The following is a 23,297-nucleotide window of genomic DNA, read 5'->3' as shown; positions in this document are numbered from 1 at the left end:
GGTGATGACGTGCGTCCCCTGGACTGGCAAGCCCGGGAGGGGGTGGGGGAGGAGAAGAGCTTCGCCCAGGACCCCAGCGCCCCCGGCCACAGTGAGGCCGCCCGCCCGCCCGCCACGGACACTCACTACTCCATGACCAGGGTGAAGCTGTTCTTGCCCTCGAAGGCGTCGTAGAGCTGGATCAGGTTGACGTGGCGCAGCTGGTTCATGATGGCGACCTCGTTCTTCACGTCCTCCTTGCGGAGCCAGAGGGGAGGAGGGTGTCCAGGAAAGGGGTCAGGAAGAGGAGCCGGCCGCCCTCCCGGAGGCACACGTGTGGGCGCCCCGCACGCCCACCCACACTGTGTCCGGCTCTCACGCCAGCCGGCCTCCACTCGCCACCCAGGCCGGGCTCTGACAACAGAAGGGGCCCTGCCAGCCCACCCACCTCACAGGCAGGAAGCCCGAGGCCCGGGAAGGGCAGCCAGAGGTCTGGGAGGGCCCTGTCCCCCGGGGTGCAGGTGGCCTGCAGACCGGGGTTGCAGGGTCACGGGAAGGAGGCAGGAAAGGGGGCCTGGCTTCCCGCTCAGCTCGGGCGGGTCCGGGCCTGAGGGGCCCGGGGGGCCCGGGGGCCGACAAGGAGTGAGAGGCCAGCAGCCCGGGGCGGACGCCTCACCCGATCCTTGGCGCTCTTCACTTTGATGATCTTGGCCGCCAGCAGCAGGCCGGTGGACTTGTCCGTGCACCTGTGCACCTGGCCGAACCGGCCCCTGCGAGCACGACGACGCGGGAGCTGAGAGCCCTCCCATCCCTCCCACCCGGCTTCCAGGGCCACCCCTTCTCCGCTCACACCACGCACGGGGGCTGCCTGCACCCCAGAGGGACCCGCGTCAGCAGCCCCACTCCACAGGGCTCCCTAAAACCCGGACAGGAGCTCTGTCACCCCACACTACCCCAGGCCCCAGGGAACGTGGCCTGTCCCAGTGCCATGGCACTGAGCCCCTCCCTGGAGGACTTCCTTCTTACTGCACCCCATGGGGGTCCGCCTGCCGCCTCCAGTACACCCCCACACAGTGTGGGTGCAGTAAGAAGGATGCAGTGGGAGGTGGGTCCCCACCTCCACGCCGTGTGGGCCCGCCTGCCCTCTGGGGGCTGTTCTTCTCACCCCACCCTGCGGGCCGTCCACTCACTGCTCGCATGTCCCACCCTGGCCTGGCTCAACCAGTTGCTGAGACCCACCCAGGGGCACCCACGCCGGCGCCCCAGGTGTCTCTGCCCCCCAGCCTCCTGCTCCGCCCGTCGTCAGAGCGGGAAGTCCACCTACCCCCCCAGGACTTCGTGCTGGCACACGGTGTAGCCCGCCGACGCCGACGTCTCCTTGACGCTCACCAGCCGGTGCTCGAAGGGGGCTGGCGGGGCCGGGCTGTCATCTGCTCGGGGAGGGGGGGGGGACAGCAGTCTGTGAGCCTCCCCCGTGCAGCCCCGCCCTCTCAGCCACCCGTCCCAGGCCCGCTTGGCTCGAGCGACAACAAGCCCTGCGTCCTTCTCAGCGATGCTCTCACTCAAGTCACCCGTTTGGCAGAGGAGAAAGGGGAGTCCCCGAGAGGTGAGGTGACGGCCAAGGTCATGCAGCGAGGCGGGGACTGTCAAGATTCCGACCTGGGTCTCCCGGCACCTGCGACAGTGCTCTTTGCCGGATGGGGGGGTTAGGTCCCGCCTGCTCACCGCAGCTGAGAAGGGCCCGCGGGGCCGTGCGGTGCAGGACGCGGGAGTGGCGCCGGGCAGGGCAACGGAGCGGCTGAAGGACGGGCTGTGCTCTCCAGGGCGGGCGGGGCCGCCGGAGCCAGCGAGGCTGGTGCCAGGGAGGCAGCTGGAGGAGCAAAGGCCTCCCCCCGCCCCTCGCCCTTGGATGTCCCCGCTGGCACGGGAGCCCGCGATGCGGCCCAGGAGCCGGTCCCAGGGTGGGCGGGGGTGGCACTGCGGTCTGGGGCACAGTGGGGGGAGGGGGGATGGAGGACACCGGCGCTCAGATAAAAATGAGTTAGAGGGGTTTTTTCCCACATCTTGTCCTTCAGGTGGGATAGGAAACCAGAAATGCTACATGAACCAGAGAAGAGGAGTGAAAGAACCGAGCACACACCCCGAACACAGCGGCGTCAGGCGGTGTGCACGTGAGGGCGGGCCTTCCGCGGCGGGGCTGCCGCTCGTGTGGGGCCTGTCCCTGTTGCGGAAGCACTCGGTGTTCCCGGGCAGGCCCCGCCCTCCGGAGAGAGGCCAAGCCCTGTGGTCTCTCTCAGCTTTCCGCACCCCGAGCTGGTGGCGGAATCCTCCTTAAAAGGATCCGCCTTCTCCTTTTCGTCCCCGCCACGCCTAGCCCTGAGCCCTGAGCCCTGGACCCCCAGGCTAACTAACGTTTGTGGACTTCTGCTGCGGTTCTTTTTGTTTCTGTTTTTTCCCACTTTTCCAGGTCCCCGGGAAGGCTGGGAGAGCCTGGATTCCTGGTGCGTGTAACAGACCCCAAATCCAGGGTTCCGGCCCCCAGTTCGCCGCGCTGGCTTGTTCTGAGCGTGGCGCCGCCGTGAGGTTCCCACGCAGGTGGGGAAGCCAGACAGCAGGGGCCAGCCCCCAGCTCCTTCGGCGCCGACAGAGAGGCCTGGGGCGTGTTTCTGCCCCTCTCCCGGGTTCCGCGTGCCCCCCATCCACCCACAGGCCTGCGAGGACCCAGGCCGGCACCCATGCACGCTGCTCAGCACAGCGAGTCCTCAGTGTACGACGCTGGCTTTGTCGCCAGCCCAGGCTCAGAGAGGCCCCGAAGTCACAGCCTGCTCTCAGCCGTGTTTCAGGAAGGGAGGGAGGCCTGTGCCCACATGCGGACCAAGCCGTACCAGGGGAGAAGCAGCAGCTGGCGACAGGGCAGCTGTGGAGCCCAGAGTGGCTCGGGCGCCGGGACCACTGTCGGGCAGACAGCCCTTCTCAGGGCCCTCCTGAGGCCCTCGGGCAGGGCTCGGCCAAGGGTGGCCTTCCTGCAGCCACGTGGATGGACCGTGGGACCCAAAGGGCTCGAGGTGTTGAGGGCTTCGGCTCACAGAACACAAGGACGCCTCGCACAGCCCTGGCGCAGAAGCAGGTCAGCGCCTCGCCACCCCGTTCCCTGCCCTGGGGCGAGCCGGCTCACACAGACGCCTGTTCTTCACCAGCCGCCTTCTCTGTGTCCTTCCAGAAGGAGGACAGCAGCGGTGGGAAGCTCAGGAGGGCGGGGGCTCTGAGAACTCCCCTGGTGCCCTCCTCCCCGAGGCTACGCCAACCCAAGCTCCCCCCGCAAGTCCCCACCGGGTCTCCAGTCCCAGCAGGCCCCTGCAGGCCCCCGAGGGCTGTTCTAAGCCTGGGACTCCCCCTGCTCTGCATCCTGTCTCCCTGGGAGCCCCAAGGCAGCTCTGCAGGAGGAGCCCTCCACACCCGTCACCTTCAGCACACGGCACCCCTCACTCACCCAGAACCAGGCTGCAGGCCTCGGCGCCCTGGGGTGTCCTTCCCGCCTCGGCTCTGTCCAGGCCCCCAGGGCTGCAGGCCTTCTGGGGCTCAGGGCTCCCTGCTCCGGGGCCTTTGTCCTGCTGCAGGCCCGGGGCCCCGGCGCCCGAGTCCCTCCTGTCCCCTTGCGGTCCCGTGGCTGGTTCAGGCGCAGGCCCCTGCTGGTCCTCAGCCTCCGTCCCCCCGTCGCTGCTCCGCACAGGCGGTGGGGGGCACTCGCTGGCTCCTTTCGGGGTCTGTTTTTCCGACTCGGTCCCAGGAGCCTGGGGACAGCACCTGGGCTCAGGTGGGTCCTGCTCACCTGGCTGGACAGCCGCTGGGGCCTCCACAGGGGATGCGGGTCCGGGGCCACCCCCTTGTGTCACCGGCAGCTCCGCAGGGGTACCCGTGTCCTGCGCACGGACGGGGATCCTGGGCAGAGGGGAAAATACGGCCCTGAGAAGGCCGACGGCCACTGCCGTCCACCGTGGTCTTCCCTCCGTGGGTGGGCGGCGCACGTCGACGGCAGCACTCGGGCCGCGCGTCCACGGGGCCCAGGCAGGGCAGCTGCTGCATGCAGAGCGTGCCTGAGTGAAGGCCGTGCCGGCTGAGGAAGGGCCGGCGGGGGCCTCCCTGGCTCCTGAGAGCTTTCCCTTCACTCAGAATCTTTGGGGAGCCCTGTACAAGTTCATGGGAAGTGCCACCCCCCAACACCCCATGCCCAGATTCCACACTCGGAACCCTGGCCAGGACCAGGACGCCTGCCAGGACCCCCTCCCTTCTCCTGCAGGCTCCGCTCCCCCCAGAACAAAGGCAGACAAGGGGCTTGGCTTCTCTGCCAGAGGCCCGAGCACATGCACACCAGCTCGGGGCACCAGGCCCCCGGGGACGGGCTCCGCGGAGGGCCAGGCCGCCCCAGGTCCGGCGCAGGAGAGCCCCGGCCCGGGGAGGGAGGCCTGAGAGGCACCGGGCCCTTCAGCGGCTGCGGGCGGTGGGGGGGGGGGGTTGGGAGGGGCGCGCGGGGAGGCTGGGGCACGCGGGCCGCGGGCCAGGGGAAGGCTGGGAGTCCTCGGCGCTGGCTCTTCCCTGTCCGGCACCGTGTCTGCCCCAGCAGGTCCCGAGGCCACGGCCTGGGGGTCCCGTCACAGCCCCCCCTGCAGGGTCCCGGCACAGCCCTCCCCAAAGCACCCCCCCCGGGTTGCCCGTGCTCCTCTCCCACCACAGAGTCCGGACTCAATTCAACACCGCGCGGGGACGCAGGGTGGCGCGTGGTTAGGTAAGCGAGTCCACATGGAGCGCAGTGCCCTGGGTCGCGCTCCAACTCTGAATCCCTCGCTGTGTGGCCCTGGGGACCCTGGGCCTCTTTCCTCATCACCACCGCGGGGAGGCCGACCCCGCTTGCCTCCTGGGGTGCCGTGAGAACGGAACCAGACGAGGCCTGGAACGCAGTCCGCCCAGCCCGGTGCAGGGGTGTGGTCTGGGGGCTGCGGCGTGACCCGCTGTTACTGCTCTAGCAGCTGGGGCGCTCAGCCCCGTGCTGGGATCACCCGGGACTCGTAAAACCCCAACCAAACCCAAACCCAATGCCTGAGCCACCCTCAGGGCTGAATGCATGAGAATCTCCGGGTATCGGTATTTAAAAATTCCCTCTAGGTGATTCTTGCAGGCGCCAGGTAAGCAGCCGTGTTCGAAGATCCTGGAAGCAGGGTGGTGCCGAGGGCTGCCGTCTCCGCCTTCTCTCAAGGCTGGCGCAGTGCTGCCCAGCCGTGGCGCTCACCCACACAGACCCACGGGTCCCTCGGGCGGCCGTGCTCCCCCACAGGCCGGCTCCCTCCTCCCGGCCCAGCTCCCAGGCGCTCCACCTACCTCGGGTGCGCGTCTTCACCCCCCGGAGCGGCCGTGGCATCGGCTGGCAGCCCCAAAGTCGGCTCCATGCCCTCCTCTGCAGGCCGAGCATCAGGGTCACCGGACGACGGTCCTTGTCCCGTGTCTGGGGCAGCCTCCTGGCCGGCAGGGGCCTCGCCGCCCCTGCTGGGTGCCGCGGGCAGTTCCAGGCCGGTCCCGGGGCTCTGGCCAGCCGCCCCGGGAGCTTTGGCGTCTGCCTCTCCGGACGGTGGCAGGTGTGCAGGGGCCTCGAGGTCCGGGCCGGGCACGCCATCTCCCTGCCCCGGCAAGGCCTCCGGCTGGGCCAGGACGGCAGGCCCCATCCCTGAAGCGCCTGCGGGGGGCAGCCCCTCCGCTGTGCCCTCCGGCGGGTCAGCCTCCTGGCTCTCTACGGGGAAACGGGGGGCGGGAAAGCAGGCCGCTGGAGCGTTCTCTCCCCCGAGGACGCAAGCAGGACAGCACAGGGGAGCCACGCAGCAGGACGTGCTCATAAGGGGCAGAGTGGAAGCAGCCCAGAGGCCCCCCGTCCCGGGGGCACATCCCGCCGCTGGCAATGCTGCGAGCAGCCCCAACCCTGGGGGGCAGAAGCAGCGCGGCGGCTCGGGCGGCCTCAGCGGGTGCCGCAGGTGCGCCAGGGCGAGGCGTGCGGCATGGCTCTGTTCTGTCTGAGGTGTGTGTGTGTGTGCATGTGTGTGTGCATGAGTGTGCGTGGGCACAACTGCTCAGGGTGTGGTCTGAGACACCGCACCGTACGGGGGTGGGGAGACAATCTTTGCAGAGTGGCTGCACGCGGCGGCGGGGGCGGGGGAGGGGGATGGGGTGGGTGCCCGACTTCTCTCCACACCCTGTTCTGTGCGTTTGACTCTGGGACCGTGTAGACATTGGGCAAAGTCATGAAAGGAACTGGAGCTTTACGAAGAGCAACCCGCAAAGAGCTGCAGCAAAGTGCAGAACTAAGCCACGGTGTCAGGCTGGCGGCCCAGGCTGCAAGGGAGGAGGGTCTCCAAGCGGCGTTAACACGGCAGCGGGCCGTCCGTCTCTGACGGGTGCCGGGTGGTGGCCGTGCTGGTGGCGGGGGGGGGGGCGGCCTTTAGTCTGCGGGTGAGCGAGGCGGGGCGGAACGAAGGGGCCGCACTCACCTCCCCGAGGCCCCCCGAGCTCCGCCTGCACGCCCCTGGTGCACAGCACGGGCTGCGGTGTGGCTCCTTTCTCTTCCTCTCTCTCCTTGTTCTGAAAGGACAACCACGGACACCGTCATTGTCATCGGCGCCATCGCTCGGGCCACAGACCTTCGCTGCGCACCCACCACGCGCCGGAGCTACGCCTGTGCACCTGGTCTCGCAGAGACACCAGCAGTGGGGACTGCTCCGTCGCCTCAGGCAGAGGGACACCGCGGCTTTCCCCGGGTCCCCCTCCCGGTGAGTCAGGGCCCTGCTGCCGAGGGTGGCCCAGCCCCTGACACGGGATCTTCACGGGCTGGGCCTCAAGGTGCTTAGACCGGGGGTGGGAAACACGTTTAATCCTAAAATGTCGCCTCGGGTCGGCTGGGTCGCAGCCCTAAGACAAATGAATCCGCGCTTGCCGGGGTTCGCACGTCACGAATGGTTAGTAAGTAACATCTGCCTGGGGGGCAAGCGGGCGAACCCCGCGTCACCCCAGGGTGTCACGGCAGCGTGGTCAGGGGCGTGAACTCGCAGACCCTTGAGCCCGCCCTCACCGCTTGGCCAAGATCCTTAACTTCTCCGCACCTCACTCTGCTCGTCTGCAGAATGGGGAGAAGACCGTCTACGCCGAGTTAGTGGGCGGCTGGGGGAGTCAATCTGCAGACCGTGCTGAGAAGGGTGCCCAGCCCGCTGCGGGAGCACTCGGGGGTGGGGGTGGGGGGTCTCTGTCCCGCCTGAGACACACAGCGGTCGTGTTCCGTGAGCCCTTGAGCAGGGGCGCGGGGAGCCCCGCCCTCCGCGGCTGGGCCCGCGCCAGCCAGGCACGCGCTCTCACCCCCCCAGCAGCTGGGGGCTCTCCCCGTCCCGAGTATACACACTTTAAAGGAAGGAAGGAAAGAAGGGAAGGAGGGAGGGAGAAAGGAAGGAAAATGGGGACAACTGTAATTTGTATAAAGAAACTTTTTTTTTAGTAAGTAAATATTTCTGGGTCCCCTGGCGCTTTGGCTGGTGGAGCAGCCGGTGTGGACACGGCCCTGGGCCGGGACAGGGCCCCTCCCTCCCGCCCTGGCCCCGCCTGGGAGCCCAGAGGACAGACACGGCCCGAGACGCGCTTTGCCCGGCTTGCGCAGCGCGGGAAAAGTTCTGTTGCGCAGACCTTAAACCTAGGAGACGTGTAAGCGGAAATTCCAGGCGCCCCCCTGTCATGACAGAGCTGCTCTGTACTCGGATTACGGCGTGGCTGCTGGGACGTGTACGCCGTCGGACTGCATGCTTACATGTGTGTACGGGAGGTTGACTGTATGTAAGCTATACCTCAATAAACCAGACTGGTGAAAAAGTCCAAGGTCCCAGTGTCTCTTGGGGAACAATAATGTGAAAACCTGACCCCTCCAGGCCCACGTGGCACAAAGCAGCAGGCGCGGGCCCCCCCCCAACAGGGGGCTCCGGGCCCTCAGCCGTCCACACGGCCCCCTGGCATGGAAATGGGCTGGTCCCACCGCTGTGCCTGCCCTGCACCCTCAATTCTGTCACCTGCTCATGTCTCTGAAATCCCCGGACACCAAGCTTTGCCTTCTTAACGGTAGCGACACAACATGTGGGGACGCAGCGCCCAGTGCCTGGGGGTGTGGGGCTGGCACTCAGTGGACAGACGCTGCCGGCCGCCATCGGGGTGACCACCATCATCTCCAAGTGCCCTGAGCCCTGCTCAGCAGAGGCCCCTCCCTGAGCCTCTCTCTCTCTCTGCAGACTCGGCCCTGCCACCCCCGTCGCTGGGGGGCTGGCGGCTCTGTCGCGGGCTGCCGGCCGTGTCACCCCGCCGGTAGAGAGGGACTCGAACAGGCTGTCCTCTGGCAGCCCTTGTGGGGCCCAGGCTGCCCTCTCCCTGTCTGTCTTTGGTGCAGGCACGCACACACATGGGTTTTGTCTTCAGGGCTCAGCTTTCCGGTCCCCACCTTGCCCGGTGCACCCAAGACCAGGAGAAGAGGCCCCGAACTCCACTCCAGAGGACCGGCATCTCTGAGCAGCTGGGCCATGGGCCGGGCCCACCCCTGGCTGGGCCTGACCCCGTCCTTCCCGAAGACCACCTGGCCCTGGTGATAATCGACTTCATTTCGCAACCGCGTGGAGTGCCACTGGGCCTTCCAGGGGACCGGCGGAGGACTCGGCAGAGTCCTGGCACGACTGTGCGGTCTAACGGCTAGTGCCAGGGTCAAATTCAAGTCCACAAATAACCACTATGCCTCCACCCCCTTCGGAAGCACAAAGAGGTCTGTCTCTAGAAGGTCTCCGTACTGCACGGTTTTCCACACAGAGTTCACTAGCCGGGGCTGTGTGTCAGTTCACTGCCGTCCCCCGGCACCTCCTGTGTGACCAGCCCTGGCTGCAGGGCGCAGAGGGGTGCGGAGGCCTCCCAGCTGGGGCAGTGGGGAGCTGGGGCGGGCAGTGCATGGAGACGTGTAAAGGGCTTCAAATCTACAAAAGACGCTCCAATGTCTGGAAAAGAAATACAAACTAAAACTATAGTGAGACACATCATCTATTTTTGGTTCCGTTTGACATTTTCCATAGTGAAAAGTTGGGGATTTTTTTTTAGATTCTCTCCAAAATCAGTAAAAACACATCACCCAGGAATACGTCTTGACTGATCTCAGAGAGAGAGAGAAACGTCAGTGTGAGAGAGAGACACTGGTCGCTGCCTCCTGCCCGCGCCCCAGCTGAGGCTCGAACCCGCAACCCAGGCCTGTGCCCTGACCGGGGATCAAACCCACGGTCCTTTGGTGCTCAGGATGAGGCTCCAGACAACTGCGACACCTGGCCAGGGCCACAAGAAAGAGTCTTTAAATTTTTCCGTGATTAAAGAAAAAATGTTAACTTTAAGAGGCATATAACCAATTGCCTTATTTGGAGCTGGACTCGAATAAACTGTAAGGAAAAAAGAGCATAAGACGGGGCGGGGGGAGTGCAGGGGGGGGTGCTGGTGACACAGGTGAGGGACCGAGAAGCACCAATCAGCAGGCACGGTACGGACAGTCACGGGGGTGTCGCTCAGCACGGGGGACGCAGTCAGTGATGTCGTGTGGTGTGTGCGGCACCTGGGGGCACCTGGAGGCTCATCAGGGGACCTTTTGTAAAGCATGTGACGGCCTAACCGTGATGCAGTTTATCTGAAACTCACATTGAATAATGCTGAATATACACTGTAATTGCAATACAAGTTTTTTAAAAAGAGCATAAGAGCCTTGGCTGGTATAGCTCAGTGGACTGAGCTCGGGCTGCAAACCAAAGCATCGCAGGTTCGATTCCCAGCCGGGGCACATGCCTGAGTTGTGGGCCATGGCCCCCAACAACTGCACATGGATGTTTCTCTCTCTCTCTCTCTCTCCCCCTTCCCTCTCTAAAAATAAATAAATAAATCTTTTAAAAAAAGGTAAAGAAGTTTAAAAAAAAAGCATAAGGAAGGAAAATGTGAACAGTGACTTTGCTGATACTAATTAACATTTACTTTTTAGGTATGACAATAGGTAAAAAAAAACAGAACACCTTATCTTTTACATAACAATGCTGAAATGTTTATGGACAAAGTGATCCAATCCTTCAGATTTGCTACAACACCCCGGAAAGAGGAAAATGGGTGGGGAACACTGGCCTCCGGTTTCGGGGCTCGCGGGGGTCACCCTACTAAGCTGCTTTTATAAATGCTTGGAAGCGTTAATGCTGAAACGTTGGACACACGCACACGGGCACAGAAAGATTCCTGTTTCCATCCACCAGACAGGCGAAGCATGAAAAAGCATTCCCACGTGTTACAAATCGCACACTGAACGAGAACCACCGTCTCCGAAGGCCGGGCTGCCGTTACCGATGGTGCAAACCCACTGCCTGGAGGGCGTCGGACGGAAACCTCACCCCGGACGGGCAGTCGCCGCACCCCTTCTCTAGGAGCCAGACACGAGAACCGAGATGAGCCAACAGGGACGTCGGTGGGCGACCCCCCGCCCCCGGAGACACGGCCCCTGGAGGGCGCACTCGGCCGCTCTCGAACAGCGTGGGGGGGCCCTCTGGGTGCCGGTGTGAAATGACGCCCCAAGTGCACGGACCGAGAGGATAGCGCGGGCCAGACCCATGTGAGGGGTAACTGAGTTGAACAAAACAAAGAGGCCGGTGCGTATCCCAACACGCTTCTAGATAACAGGCTATTTCTGGAAGGTTCCACAGGAAACGGGCACCTCTGCTAGGCCTGGGGGATGGAGCAGGAGGGGTCTGCCCTCTACATACACCCCAGGAATGGTTCTCACCCCGGGCACATGGTGGACGAAGTCCCTTTTACAGCTGAGGCTGGCGACCAGTGGCCAGAGGGCAGGTCCGGACTCACAGGGACGGGCAGAAAGCCGGGGGCGGGGTGGAGGGGGCGCCGGGGGAAGTGACTGGGCAAGGAGGGGAAGGGGTCAGCGGGGGCAGCTCCAGCCAGGCTAGGGGTGCGGAAGGAAGGCACCAGATCCGGAGACCCCAGCTTATCTGTTGCCAGAGGCTGGTGGGTGACTGCCCGGATGGGACACGGCGGCTCCAAGCCACGTGAGTGTTGCTAAGTGGCTGTCCCCTAGCTGTTCCCAAACAGAGTGTTGCCCCTACACACCTCGCATGCACACACACACAAACACCCCCACCCCGGCCAGACTCCCGCTAGCCAGCGGGTTCGGTTTTGCAACCCTCGGGAAGGGCAGCTCCCACAAATGCCACCTCCACCCCCAGGCTCCTGCCTGGCCTGTGTCCCCTGTGGGTCACTGTCAACACTCGTCCTCACAGGCAGCTGTCACTCCACACCCCACCCACTCTGGGACAGGGCACAAGGTTAGGGACAGGAAGGGAGAGGCCGGGGTTTCCGAACGGGGTCCCTGTCAGGAGGAACTGACCGCTCCCCCTGACTCCGTCCCCCACAGGGGACACAAGGAGCAAAGAGAAGTCACCGGATGGCCAGGAAGCTTCGACGTCCTCCTCTCCCTCGGGGCCTGTGTGTCCCCCAGCCCGAGGTGCCCTAGAGGGGACCTGCCCCGGGCCCCACAGGCCTCCCCGGGCACTGCCTCTTCCTGTCTGGAAACCCACCCCCGAGTTTTACCGTCCGCCTCTCCCTTTCCCCATCACCAGGTCACGCAGGAGGCACGAGAAGGGGGCGTGAGACAACCCCTGGCTCTCCTAAGAGGAGCCACCTGCCGGCCCCCCCCACCGGCCTGGGGGCTGCCCGCCCCTCCGGGCAGGAGGGCGCGGGGCACGGGCGCAGGAACCAACCTCCGCAGGGCCGTCGGTCAGGCCTCCTTTCCGCCAAGGCACGCTCCCCCGCGTGATGAAGTCCACCACCCTGGAGTTCTGGAACACGGCCCCCACCAGAGCTACGGCCCTGTCCACGGCCACCACCACCCTGAACAGGGCGTCGAGCCTGGCGCCGTGCTGCGCCCCGTCCTGCCGCAGGGCCCGCACCAGCTCCAGGACCTCCGGCCACCCAGCCTGCGCGTCCCCTGCCGGGGCGGGGGCGGGGCTGGCCCCGGCCGGGCCCGGGGCCCTGGAGGCCTCCAGCCGGTGCAGGCCCTGCTCCAGGTGGCCCATGCCTTGGCACACGCACTGCAGCTTCTCCGCGACGTCGGCCTGGAAATGCAGCAGCCTGTCAACCTTCTCGCTGAGCACGTTCAGCTTTGTGTCCATGGTGGTCAAGCAGTCCTTGCCCACCCCTGGCAGCCCGAGGGCCCCCACGCTGTCCTCGGGGGCTCCCGACATGCTGGCGCGGGCTTGACAAGGGGGTGCGGCAGGAAGAGCCCAGCGCCCCCGTGTTCACTTGGGCAGCGGTGGCTGCAAGTTCATTGTTCGCAGGAGCTCGCAGCCAGGCCCGCAGGGCCGCCCAGAGATCTCCACGGAGCCCGGGCACCAGCTGGGTGTCTTTGAGCCTTGGCTTATCTGCCACTCTGCCGCGAGCCGTGAGTGACAGGCCGCGTCTGGCCCGGGCCCTTACCCTTGGGCCCCTTTGACATCACGGCGGCCCTGCACATTCCTCTCTGAGAGGGTGCTGACGGGCGGGTATTTTAAGAACCTGCCGCCCGCAGCCGGCGGGAGTCTGTGTGGCTGGAACTGCAGGCTAGAGGCAGGGGGTCCTCCAGGCGACGAGCCCGAAGGTTGGGCACTGCCGGGGCCCCGGGGACCCTGGGTGCGGGGAGACCGAGGCACAGCCGCCACCCACACAGCTAATCCACCACGAGAAGCAGGACCGCAAACAGACGTGAGGCCCTCGGCTTTCCGCCCTGATCCACACGGGGTGCTTCTGCAGATTACAAACGAGACGGCGGGGCCCCTGCTCTGCCCCCCGCTCTGCCCCCCGCTCTGCCCCCGTCCCAAAAGTGTGTTAGGCTGCCCGTGGGGCGGATCTGCAGGCCCCTCCCCCACCAGGCCCTCCGCCACCCGTCACTTGTGCCTAAAAATAAAGCGAGGAACAATGGCCTCGGCTGCTCACCAAGTGCTGCCCCATAGGTCACGTTCCTGCAGGACACACTCCGCTCAGGGCACAGCTGCCCGCGACCCCCTGCTCCCCCGACAGAGGCCAGACCGAAGAGACGCAGTCAGGCCCCGGGGACGGAGCTTTAACCTCACGGCCCTCGTCACGATGGGAACTGTGACGGAAGCGTCATGAAGTGCAGCTGGAGAACACTCGAGTGGACATGAGGTTGGGCACGAGGGGGTGCCACGGAGTCCCAAGGCTGCCACCGGGGAGCCGCTGCTGGTTCCCTGGCAGGCCCTGGGCGGGGGCGGGGGGGGGGGCGGCGGGGAGCCAGGCCAGAGCAGCCGTGCCCGGGGCCACCCCACACGCGCCTCCTGAGGGCAGCTCCTCTGGGGCCGAGGCAGGAGGCTCCGGGGACGGGGCCTGGAGTGTCAGTCTAAGCTTCCCCTTCCGAATAAAAGCATCTATGAGAATGCACTTTGACCTGGAAACCTGACCCCGGACACCAGCCTGCCGTGGCTGTGACTCTGCTCCTTCAGGCTCTGGGGGCCCCTGAGCACTGGGCCGTGGGGGCACGGCTGGACCTTGGGCCCGCACTCCCTGTGCTGGGTGGGGACGGCCGCCCCGAGCAGCCCACGGGGAAACCCAGACCCCCCTCTGGGGGGTGCAGCCCCGGGTACTGTCGGTGCGCCCGGAGCCATGGGAGGGTGCGGTCCTATCTACTGTTCTGTGTTCCGTGCTGCTTCGCTGTGCTTTACAACAGACACGCAAGGCGACTCTCCTTCAGAGAGCCACCGGGGACTGCCACGCTCCGTCCGGCAGCTCTCGGGACTCGCTGTGCCCCCAGCAGGGCCTCCCCCGGCCCGGGTCCTGACAGGGAGTGCCCCCCACGCTGCCCGTGCGACTCCCCTAGGGAACTACGGCGCCCCGAGTCCAGCTCTGGGCAGGGCTGCCTAGTAGGTGCCGGTGATGTTTGTGTAAGGGAGTCCCCACCCGTCCACAGCGGCAGACCCAGGCCCCAAGGACAGTCCCCACCAGTGCGCCCCACCGACGACCCCATCACAACCGCCGCTTCAGAGCTGTGCAGGGCCACGGGTGTCCGGGCCAGCCCCGGGTTCAGAAAGCCTGGAACCATGTCTACCAAGTCCAGACGAACCCAAAAGAAGCATGCGTCCCAGACGCGTATCCATATCAAAGGCTCATTATTTAAACGCAAAAGGATTTGCCCTGGTCTCCCTGAGGGGCGGCTGCTCCGCTGGCCACTGTTCCAGAAGCCCCTGCAGGCTCCCTGAGGCCAGCAGTGCCTCCCAGGCTTGCCCCCACCCCCAGGCACACCAGCGGGAAGTGGGGGCTGAGCCGGCCACCAGGACGCCAGCAGGAGGAGACAGCACCTGGGGTTTCCCAGGACCACGGGACGCACGGGGCAGGGAACCAGGGCAACCCCCGAGAGTCGGCTCGAACTCCCCCGGAGCCCACAGTCTCGCAGACCTCCAGGAGGCCCTGCCGGAACTGCTGTCCCTCCCGGGCCCGTGGGGGGCCTGTGTCTGCGAGCACACGGTGGGCCTCGGCGTGGCTCCCCCACTGCCTGACACGCGGCCCAGTGGGAGCCACGGGCTGCTTGTTGTGGGCAACGGTGCCTGCGCAGAGAATCGGGGAGCCGCACAATCCCCCGAGTCAAGAGAACATGGACCCGAGACGAGGCTGCTGGGCTGGGTGGGCCCGGGCAGCACATGCAGTGAGGCCTCACCCTCCCTGGGTGGGGACAGGGCACCGACCCCCTCCAGAACACACAGGCCGGCCCGTGTGCTGCGGGCTGCGATGGGCACACGCCGAACCTCAGGGCCCCTCGCCGGCCGGCCGGCCCGTGGCAGCCAGCTTTCCCTGCGACCCCAGGTGGGGTAAGAGGGGCGCAGAAAGGCAAAGCGAAGGGGTGCATCCCAAAGCCGTGGCCCCCCTCCTTCGATGGGCGTGGCGAGGAGAGCCCCCACACTCCCTGGAGGTCAGAGGGCGATTCCTGGAGAGACTCAGGGGTCCACGCTGCAACAGTGCCACGCGCTGGCTTTGGGGGCCCGTCTGATCACCCTCAACAGGGCCGAGCAGCCAAGCCTCACCCACCCACCCACTTCTTTGGGCCTCCTTCTGGGACACGCGCAGGTAGGAAAGGGTCACCAGGTTTTCCAGCAAGCCCCCCAGATGAAAAGGGGGGCCCAGAGCAAACAGGCAGACACATCCTCGGTGGAGGAAGCAGAGGAAAGTCTTGAACAGGCTCTCAGCCACAGAGAAGCACGAAGCATGGAGGAAAGGACAGGCCTTGGAGATCGAAGACATGGCTGTTCAGGTTTAAGACGCAGGGGCTAGAAAACAGTTACTGTCCCGGACCAGAGACCTGAAGGGTGGAGACCGCACACTGGGGAGAAGCCGGACAGGGGCACCGGCAGGCCCGCGCCTGACTCGGGGGCCTGCGGGAGCAGGAATGGAGGAGAGAGGGAGCTTACCTAAGAAACACTACTGTCTTCACGCAGTTCTGGGACACAGGGATAAAAAGTCGAGTCTCCCGAAAATTTAAGAGAAAAAAAGCCATATGTCCAGGCACTGAAGTCAGCACCACCTCAGACTTCGCATCCGAAAAGCAGCTGGGTGCTGGAAGGCAGGTTAGATGCAAAGCGTTCGAACAAAAAGCACGCACCCTTGGATTTTTTAAGACACTGCCCCTGTCGGAGGTCAGCGTGAACAGCTTTAAGACTTGAGGAGATGTAGCCCTGGCTGGCATAGCTCAGTGGATTGAGCGCGGGCTGCGAACCAAAGCGTCGCAGGTTCGATTCCCAGCCAGGGTACATGCCTGGGTTGCAGGCCATGACCCTCAGCAACCACGCATTGATGTTTCTCTCTCCCTCTCCCTCCTTTCCCTCTCTAAATATAAATAAATAAAATCTAAAAAAAAAAAAAAGAAGACTTGAGATGTAAAAAAATGTAGGTATCCTATCTAAGGAGGCTGTTTGGAGGCTGTACCCCAGCAGAATGAGGGACTGAACGAATAAGGGACTCAGCTCCAAGAACCCCCAGCCCTGACCTAGGTCCGGAGTTCAGGCGGGAGGACGGAGACCCCCCTGCCCCCCCCCCCCGAGGGAGGACTTCGGGGCGAGAAAACAGCATACAGTGTAGCACAGAGACACGCAGCCACATGTGCAGGGCGTGCGGCCCAGTGTCAGACTGTCTGGGTGCCACTCCTGCGCCTGCCAGTTTTGGGGGGCAGACTGGTGGGCCAGCGGACCTGGCCTCCGCGCCTGCGCTTCCCGGCTGTAACACGAGAAGAACGACGCGCACGCTCCGCGGCGATGTCGCCGGCTCCACGAGAAGGTTTACGAGGCACCTGGAACCGTGCCTGGCACCCAGGAAGTGCTCCGACTTAGCCGCCGGTACGATGCTGGCTTCCAGGGCAAAGGGGGACAAAAGGAACGAGGCCCCTAGACAACCCGAGCTCTCCCGAGGAAGGGTGAAACTGGAGTGCGCGTGGACTTCACCGTGAGCACCGTCTCCACGTTGGTTAGACCGTGCCGCCGGGGGGTGACCATGAAGTTAGAACGCGACTCCTGGACTGTGCGGATGGGGGAGGGGCCTTGGGGGCCTCGAGAGTTAAGTCTCCGTGTCTCTGAGCGGGAAGTCGGCAGGCAGCGTGCAACACCGAGGAGGAGGAGGTCGGAGGCAAAGGCTGGGAGGAGCAGCGGGAGGACTCCAGGGAGCGTCTGCCGCTGGGGCGAGGACGGGAGCTCGAGGGCACAGCATCGAGGGAGGCCCATACAACACGGGGCAGGGAAGGGGCTCGTTCTAACGAAATCAACCACCGGGACAATTGTTTGAGAGGTGCAGGCCACGTGTCCGGGGCAAAGGCGGACTTGCGGGCCAGCGGCACACCTGGCACTGACTTCGCCTCTCCGCGCACAGACAGCCCTCCTCACCTGCACAGCCGGCTCAGCGGCCCAGGGCTGCCTGTGTCCTCACAAAGTGCAGCGCCCGGCCCAGCGCCCAGCCCAGGCTACACGTGAACACAGCTGAGATCAGAACTGACCCCCCTGCCCCCGCACCCACCCCTCTCCATCCCTGAGGGTCAGCCACCAGGACAGCATGTGCTCAGTCACCTCAGTGCAGGTGGGGCCAGGAGGAAGGGGGCCCCCTCCCCGGGCCTCACTCAGCGTCCCTGCAGGCAGTGTTACCCGAGTGTGCAAGCGCGTCCTCCACCAAGCGGAGCTAACTCGGGAAAGGAAGCCAAGCGATGAACCAGAACCCCGGCAAGCCTCGCAGGGGCCAGGACAAAACAGCCCTGGGGCCGGCCCCACCCGGCCCGTCCGCCCACGACACCCCGCGTGCGCTGGGAAGGACCCCAGCGGCCCACCCCAGGCTGGGCCCGGCAACCGAAGCTTCCTGCTGAGTCCCTGGTCCCAGAGGGCCCAGGTCTAGGTTGCGACCGAGACCGACCGACGGTCACCCAGGCTCTCTCTGTCCTGTGACCCCGACAATTGCTCCTCGGGCTCCCACTTCAAAGCAGACCGCAGACCAGAAGCTGCCCTTACCGCAAATATCTGGGTGTAACCTGATGCCCGCTGCTGGCCCCCCGCGCTGGGGCTGCGCAGCGCCGGGGAGGGGCCCGGAGTCCGCATCCTGCTGCTGCTACCGCCGCCGCTGCCGCGCGGCGCCTCTGCCAACGCCGTGTTTACCCCACCTGCAGATGCCTGGCCGCCCGAGCCTGGGAATGAGGTGGGCCGGCTGGGACGGCCTCTCTGGGGTGCGAGAGCCCCGATAAGCTCGGCATCCTGCTTATCTCTGACCCGTCCCAGGCCCCGAGCCACAGCGAGGCTTCGCCTGCTTATCTGCTCTGCTGGGCCGTATCTGCTCCCAGGGGCCCACTTCCTGCATCACTTAGCCAAGTGTCCAATTGGGAAGCAAACATGGTGGGGTCTGAACTGGGCGGAGGGGAAGGGAGGGAGCCTGTGGGCCCGGCTGACCTGAGCTCAGACCCCAGAGGCCTGCTGCGGGGGCCCAGGAGACAGGCGGAAGCCCCTGCCCGGGCGCCCTGGGCATAGAGGGAGGCCTGGCCCACAGCAGCAGGGGGGGCTAGCGGCCCAGGGTCACCTCACCGGGGCTGCCGGCACCCGAGCTGGGAGCCCGGTGATTTACCTCCAGGCTGGGAGGGCCCGGCTACTGCCACTTCAAAGAAAACTACTCGGGAGGTGGCGAAGGCATACGGCACCCCCAGAAAGAGGGGGACGTGCGGCAGCTAGGGGCGGAGTGAGATGCCAGGTCCGACTCGGCACCTGCCCTCGGGGAGGCTCCCTGGCCAGATCTCCCCAGAGCGCCCGGGGGAGGCCGGGCCCTCTGGACACACTGGTGTGCGCGCACACACACATACACACACGTACACACATGCACACACATGCACACGCCTCCCTCGGGGACCCCAAACCGCCCTGCCCGGCCGACGGGAAGCAGAGGAGCTGCAGACTTTTCCCCCATGAGCTCGTTTTCTGAGTGACCGCACTCGGCTGTGCAAGCACTTCAGCTGCAGACAGGACCAGAGAGCAAACGGTCGGCCTGAGTGCGGCCGGGGAACGCCCCAGCCTGCTCTGCGGGCCGGACACAGGGGCATGTGTGCGCGCAGGTGAGCACCCCGTGGGCGCGGCTCTGCCAGCTGTCTGAGGAGGGGCCCGGGGGCAGGGACCCCCGGAAACAAGACTGGTTACTTACTCTTCCATGGAAAAACACGGACAACCCAGAAAGATGATGAAACAGCAGCCCCAGTCCTACCAGAAGGAATCCAAGAGCGATGCTTAGGAATAAAACCAAGGCCGGCGGCCTCTGCAGAGAGTGGAGCTCAGCCGAGGGGGCCTGGCCGAGGGGGGTCTGGCCCGGCGTGGGGAAGCGCCCTGCACCCTCACGCGGCTGGTGGGCTGGCTCCCAAAATCTCACTCTCTTGTGAGGTCCACGTTCCTGCCCCTGGGGGCAATGTTTTATTCCCCCCACTCCACTCCCACGCACTCAGGTCAGACGCCATCAGCCTGGAAATGCCCGAGAACCAAAAGAGCACCCCCAGGAACCAAACCCAGGCTGGCAGCCCTTCACGCATCCACCCATTCGTACGACCACCCACTCACTCGCTGAGTGAGCCTTCTGGGGAAATAGTGAAAGCGCTAATATTCAGTGAGCACGTCTGTGTGTCCAGCGTCATGCTACATCTTTACGTAAATTACCTCTGCCCCTCAGAACAATCTCAAGGGGAAGGACTACTGTCCCCCTTTCCCAGACGCGTAAACTGAGGCTCGAAGTGGTGATGTCGCTCCATATAAATGCCGGCGGCCAGACCCCAGCGTCTGCTCGCCACTCACAGGCTTATCATTAAGAACATCTCTCTGGCCCTGGCTGGTGTGGGCTGAGCGCCGGGCCTGCTGAGCAAAGGGTCGCCGGTTCTACTCCCAGTCAGGGCACAGGCCTGGGTTGCGGGCCGGGTCCCCAGTCGGGGGCCCACGAGAGACGACCACACATGGGTGTTTCTCTCCCTCCCTTTCTCCCTCCCTTCCCCCTCTCTAAAAAAAAAAAAACCTGTCAGAACCTGGCTGCGTCTGGGGGCTGCATTTGCCAAACACCAACTCAGAAATACAATCCCATTTGCAGGTTGAAACAAGGTCAACGAGGTTCACGCCCACCCTCCTGCCAGCGCACACGGGTGAGGTGCTCCCCGCAGAGCAGAGCGCGTGGACACGGGCTCACGTTCACGCCCACCCGCGGTGGCCGGGTGCCGGGCCCTGCCTGCTGCAGAGGCCGGGGCCCACGGCGAGCCGGGCAGAGCGGCAGGGCCTGCATCCACGACAGCTGGCAGGGTCTCTGGACCCCTCCCCTCCCCCACACCTCACACTAGGACCCCAAGTCGCCTGGCCCGGCCCCACAGGAACCTGAGGGGGAGACGGGGGCTGCAGGCTTCCAGGGTTAGCTCTTCTTCTGAGCCTGACTGTGCAGACCCCGTGGGAAGCACTTTAGCTCTCTAAGTCCGACTTAACCCTTAACGGCGCCAACTCCGGGGAGCTCAGCCCTCTACCTGGGCCGTGGGAACGGGCAGGCTGGGCAGCAGAGGCCCGAACACACCGGGAAAGAGGGAACGTGGGGTCATCACCAGCTGCCAGGCACAGGGGACGTGGGTGGCATGGGGCAACACGGGGCCACACGCCAGTGTTTCCAGCCCTACCCCGTCTGATAATAAAAAGAACCCCATCTTCATCAGCTCCAGTTTCTGCCCCTTGGTCTAACCCTACCCTCTGGAAGCCTGACTCAGGAGTTTGTGCGCCAAGTCTGATGAACGGGCTGGTGGGACCTGAGGTCTGGGGAGAGGCTGGGCAGTGCACAGCCCCGAGTGGGAAAGAGCGGGGAGATGGAGACTCGGGGAGGGTCTGGGTTGGGGCGGGGCGGACCTAGGGCAGCCCCGTGAGGTGCAAGAGCGGGGGAGAAGGGAGGAGAGGGTTTGCGAAACCGTCTGCCACGGGACGGAGTGGTCACCGGGACCCAGGGGCAGGGGCAGGGGCAGCGTCACGGGTGGGTGTCCGTCTCCCCGGGGCTTCGCAGAAACTCAGTGGCAGGGTGTCCACCAATGCAGGGTGCGGAGGGAGGCAAACAAATAGAAACTCTCCTGGCCCAGAGGGAGGGCGTCCCGCAGGAAACAGGACTCGCGCGGAGCCGGGAAGGACGGGTGGGGCCGGGGAGGCCGAGGCAAGGGCAGTCCCAGCAGGACCCAGCGAACGAGGCTCCACAAGGGGACGGGCCTCGGGCCCACGGAGGCCCAGCTGGCCCAGCGGGCAGGACCCTGCAGAGTGGGCCCAGTTCAGGCAGAGACCTGCAGACCCAAAGCGGCGGGCCACGGGGTAGCCACCCACCCGGGCGCCTTCTTCAGGTGGGAAGCAGCACGGTGAAATCAACATGTCAGAACACATGAAACGGCTGCCCGGGGTACGGGCGCTGACCGGGAGGGGACCTGGAGCCCCCGCCGGGGTGCCAGCGGTGCCCCGTGCTCCGGGAGGCGCCCACAGGCCCGCTGGGTGCAGGTCAACGGCCCTGAGGCTTGCGCACGGCACCGCATCTAGGCTGTGCGCAGCCGGGTCCCGTGGGCACCAGAAAAGGAGGTGGCGGACCTGACGGCGGGGCGCAAAAGCACTGGGTGTCTCGGGTCGTCCTCCACACAGAAGCTAAAACCAGCGAGTGTTTACCGGCTCTAGGGTGTACGCTGTTGCCAAAACACGGAGCACTAAGGAAGCGGGGACATCTGAGAGAGCAGCTCCCGGGAAAGGTCCCGGGCAAGTGCTGGCTGCAGTCGGAGGCCCCCGCCCCGCCCCGCCCCCGCACGTGCCTGCGGCAGAAGCAGGACCCCCACCCCAACATCAGCCAGCAGGCCCGAGACCCCAGGGATGTGTGACGTTCTTCCCAGACCCCTCCATGCAGACCTCACCCCCAAAACAGGTGGCAAAACATGGAGCACACACCCCAGAACCCCATTCCGCATACATGAAATATGCACAGGTGCCAGGACGGCCAGTTCTGCACCAGAGAACTGCAGGCGAGCTTTACTTCCTACGATTCGTTTACATAACCACTCTAATTTTTTTAAGTGTGTATTATTTGTGTTATTACACACTTGTTTTCCTGTAACAGCCACCTATCCCCCAGACGTACAGGCATCATTCCAGACAGACAACATGTACCTGAGAGAGGCCAGGCCCCTTCAGGACCCCAGGGGACAGACACCACCCCTTAACCACCTCCTGGGGAGGCCGAGGGCAACTGCTTGCTTAGCCTTAAAGCGCAGGTGGCAAACCCAAGGCCCGTGGGCCCAACCCGGCCCTCCACCTTGTTTTATCCGGCCTGGCACCTTGTTTTTACCCAGTGGCAGCGCCGAACTCTCGCTTAGCTGTTAAGGAGTAGTTACATTTGTACACAGTCCTGAAATGACATTCGGCCCTCTGAAGGCCACCTCGAGGCTGATGTGGCCCCGGTGACAATGAGTCTGACACCCGTGCTAAAGGAACAGAACACAGGTGCACACTCAGGGTTCCAGAGAAACAGCAAACCCCAGCGGGGAGAACGATTCCCCTCTTTGGACTTTATTTTTAAAATAGATTTTGCCCCCCTCCACCTTGAAAACGAATCTGCTGGATTCCACACGCAACTCATAGACTGCGCTTGCGCGGAGGAATCAGTGGGGAGCTTTCAGAGCAGAGTCGGCGAGCGTTCGGAAAGACCCCCGACTTCGGCCTTCTCCCACGACTCGAGCGCCTGCCTTACTGGCCGCAGCAGGGGGCCTGAGCCCAGCGCCGAGGACCACACAGCACATGCGACCCCCAGACCCACACAAAGCCAAAGGCAAAACCCAGGCACCGGAGAGCGTGCACGGTCACTGGTGCTGGGTTTTGGCCAGACCCTAGGAACCACGCCGAGGGGCTGCGCGCCGCTCGTGCACCTGCTGCGCGCGCGCGCACACACACACACACACACACACACTCTCAGGCGTGGGTCCTGCGCACTTACATACCACCTTCCATCCATGGGTCCCAGGGTCTGCCGGGCGCCGCTTCACAAACCCCCAGCGAGAGGTGTGAATACCGTGACCTCCATCTCATACACGGAGCAACTTAGAGTGGGGGCGGGCGGCTCAGCGGCTTGCCCGTGGTTACAGGCCACGACAAAAACCCACGCGGGCCGCCTCTGCTCTCCCTTCCTTTCTCCCCGGTCCGTCCCTCTGAGCTTTCTGCTGGCCGTGGTTTTAAACCCTGCATGCAGACCATTGTCTCCCTGGTGATGGAGGTGGCATTCTATTTCCTGCCCCAAAGCTGGCCCGGGGCCCTGGCTACACCGCATTTAGCCACAAGTGCATCAGCCCTGCGTGAGTGGGGACAACTTGGCTGCTTGGAAACCCTAAGTAGCGTGTGTCAGCTGGCCCGGGCCGCCAAGAGCCACTCCAGGCCAAGCTGCTAACGCCTCCATCACTAGCCCAGAGCGACCCACGCAGCAGGCAGTGACGTCTCTGGGGGCCGGGCAAACGAACAAACGGGAGCAGCTCCAGGGCCAACTCCCCGGCCCGCGCCAGTCCAGCCGCGGGGAGGACCCCCCTCACGCGCCCGCCCACTCCCGGGAAGTGAATGCCGTCAATAATGGGGTGCGCACCCGAGACTGCTGCCGGCAGACGACGGCTAACAGACCCCCTTGTCTGTGGCGTCTATCCGGTTAACGGGCCGTCCACCTTCTGAATCTAG

At 64.8% G+C, this 23,297-nt stretch overlaps 1 protein-coding gene across 5 annotated transcripts in view; it reads right to left on the bottom strand.

Moving 5' to 3' along the window:
- The window catches only part of MYLK3 (myosin light chain kinase 3), a 34,623-nt gene extending 11,840 nt beyond the window's left edge, over nt 1-22,783 (bottom strand). The window contains exons 1-7 of one of the 5 annotated variants that reach the window (XM_045819009.1): nt 22,573-22,783; nt 6,510-6,600; nt 5,353-5,758; nt 3,470-3,918; nt 1,304-1,409; nt 656-749; nt 127-236 (exon numbers count right to left, since the gene is read on the bottom strand). In XM_045819009.1, the coding sequence (XP_045674965.1) occupies nt 127-236; nt 656-749; nt 1,304-1,409; nt 3,470-3,918; nt 5,353-5,758; nt 6,510-6,600; nt 22,573-22,590 (1,274 nt within the window). In that variant the 5' untranslated portion in view covers nt 22,591-22,783. Of the gene's footprint in view, nt 1-126; nt 237-655; nt 750-1,303; nt 1,410-3,469; nt 3,919-5,352; nt 5,759-6,509; nt 6,601-11,819; nt 12,504-13,029; nt 13,213-17,582; nt 17,738-22,572 lie in introns of those variants that run through there. The other 4 variants (XM_045819011.1, XM_045819008.1, XM_045819010.1 and 1 more) reach the window with 4 other exon arrangements.
- Nucleotides 22,784-23,297: the final 514 nt, after the last annotated feature.

This window comes from Phyllostomus hastatus, unplaced genomic scaffold (assembly GCF_019186645.2).
Source record: "Phyllostomus hastatus isolate PE091 unplaced genomic scaffold, TTU_PhHast_1.1 phas_scaffold_345, whole genome shotgun sequence".
Lineage (NCBI taxonomy): Eukaryota > Metazoa > Chordata > Mammalia > Chiroptera > Phyllostomidae > Phyllostomus > Phyllostomus hastatus.
Note: the sequence above shows the minus strand (reverse complement) of the source record. Positions and strands in the feature narration are given on the sequence as shown.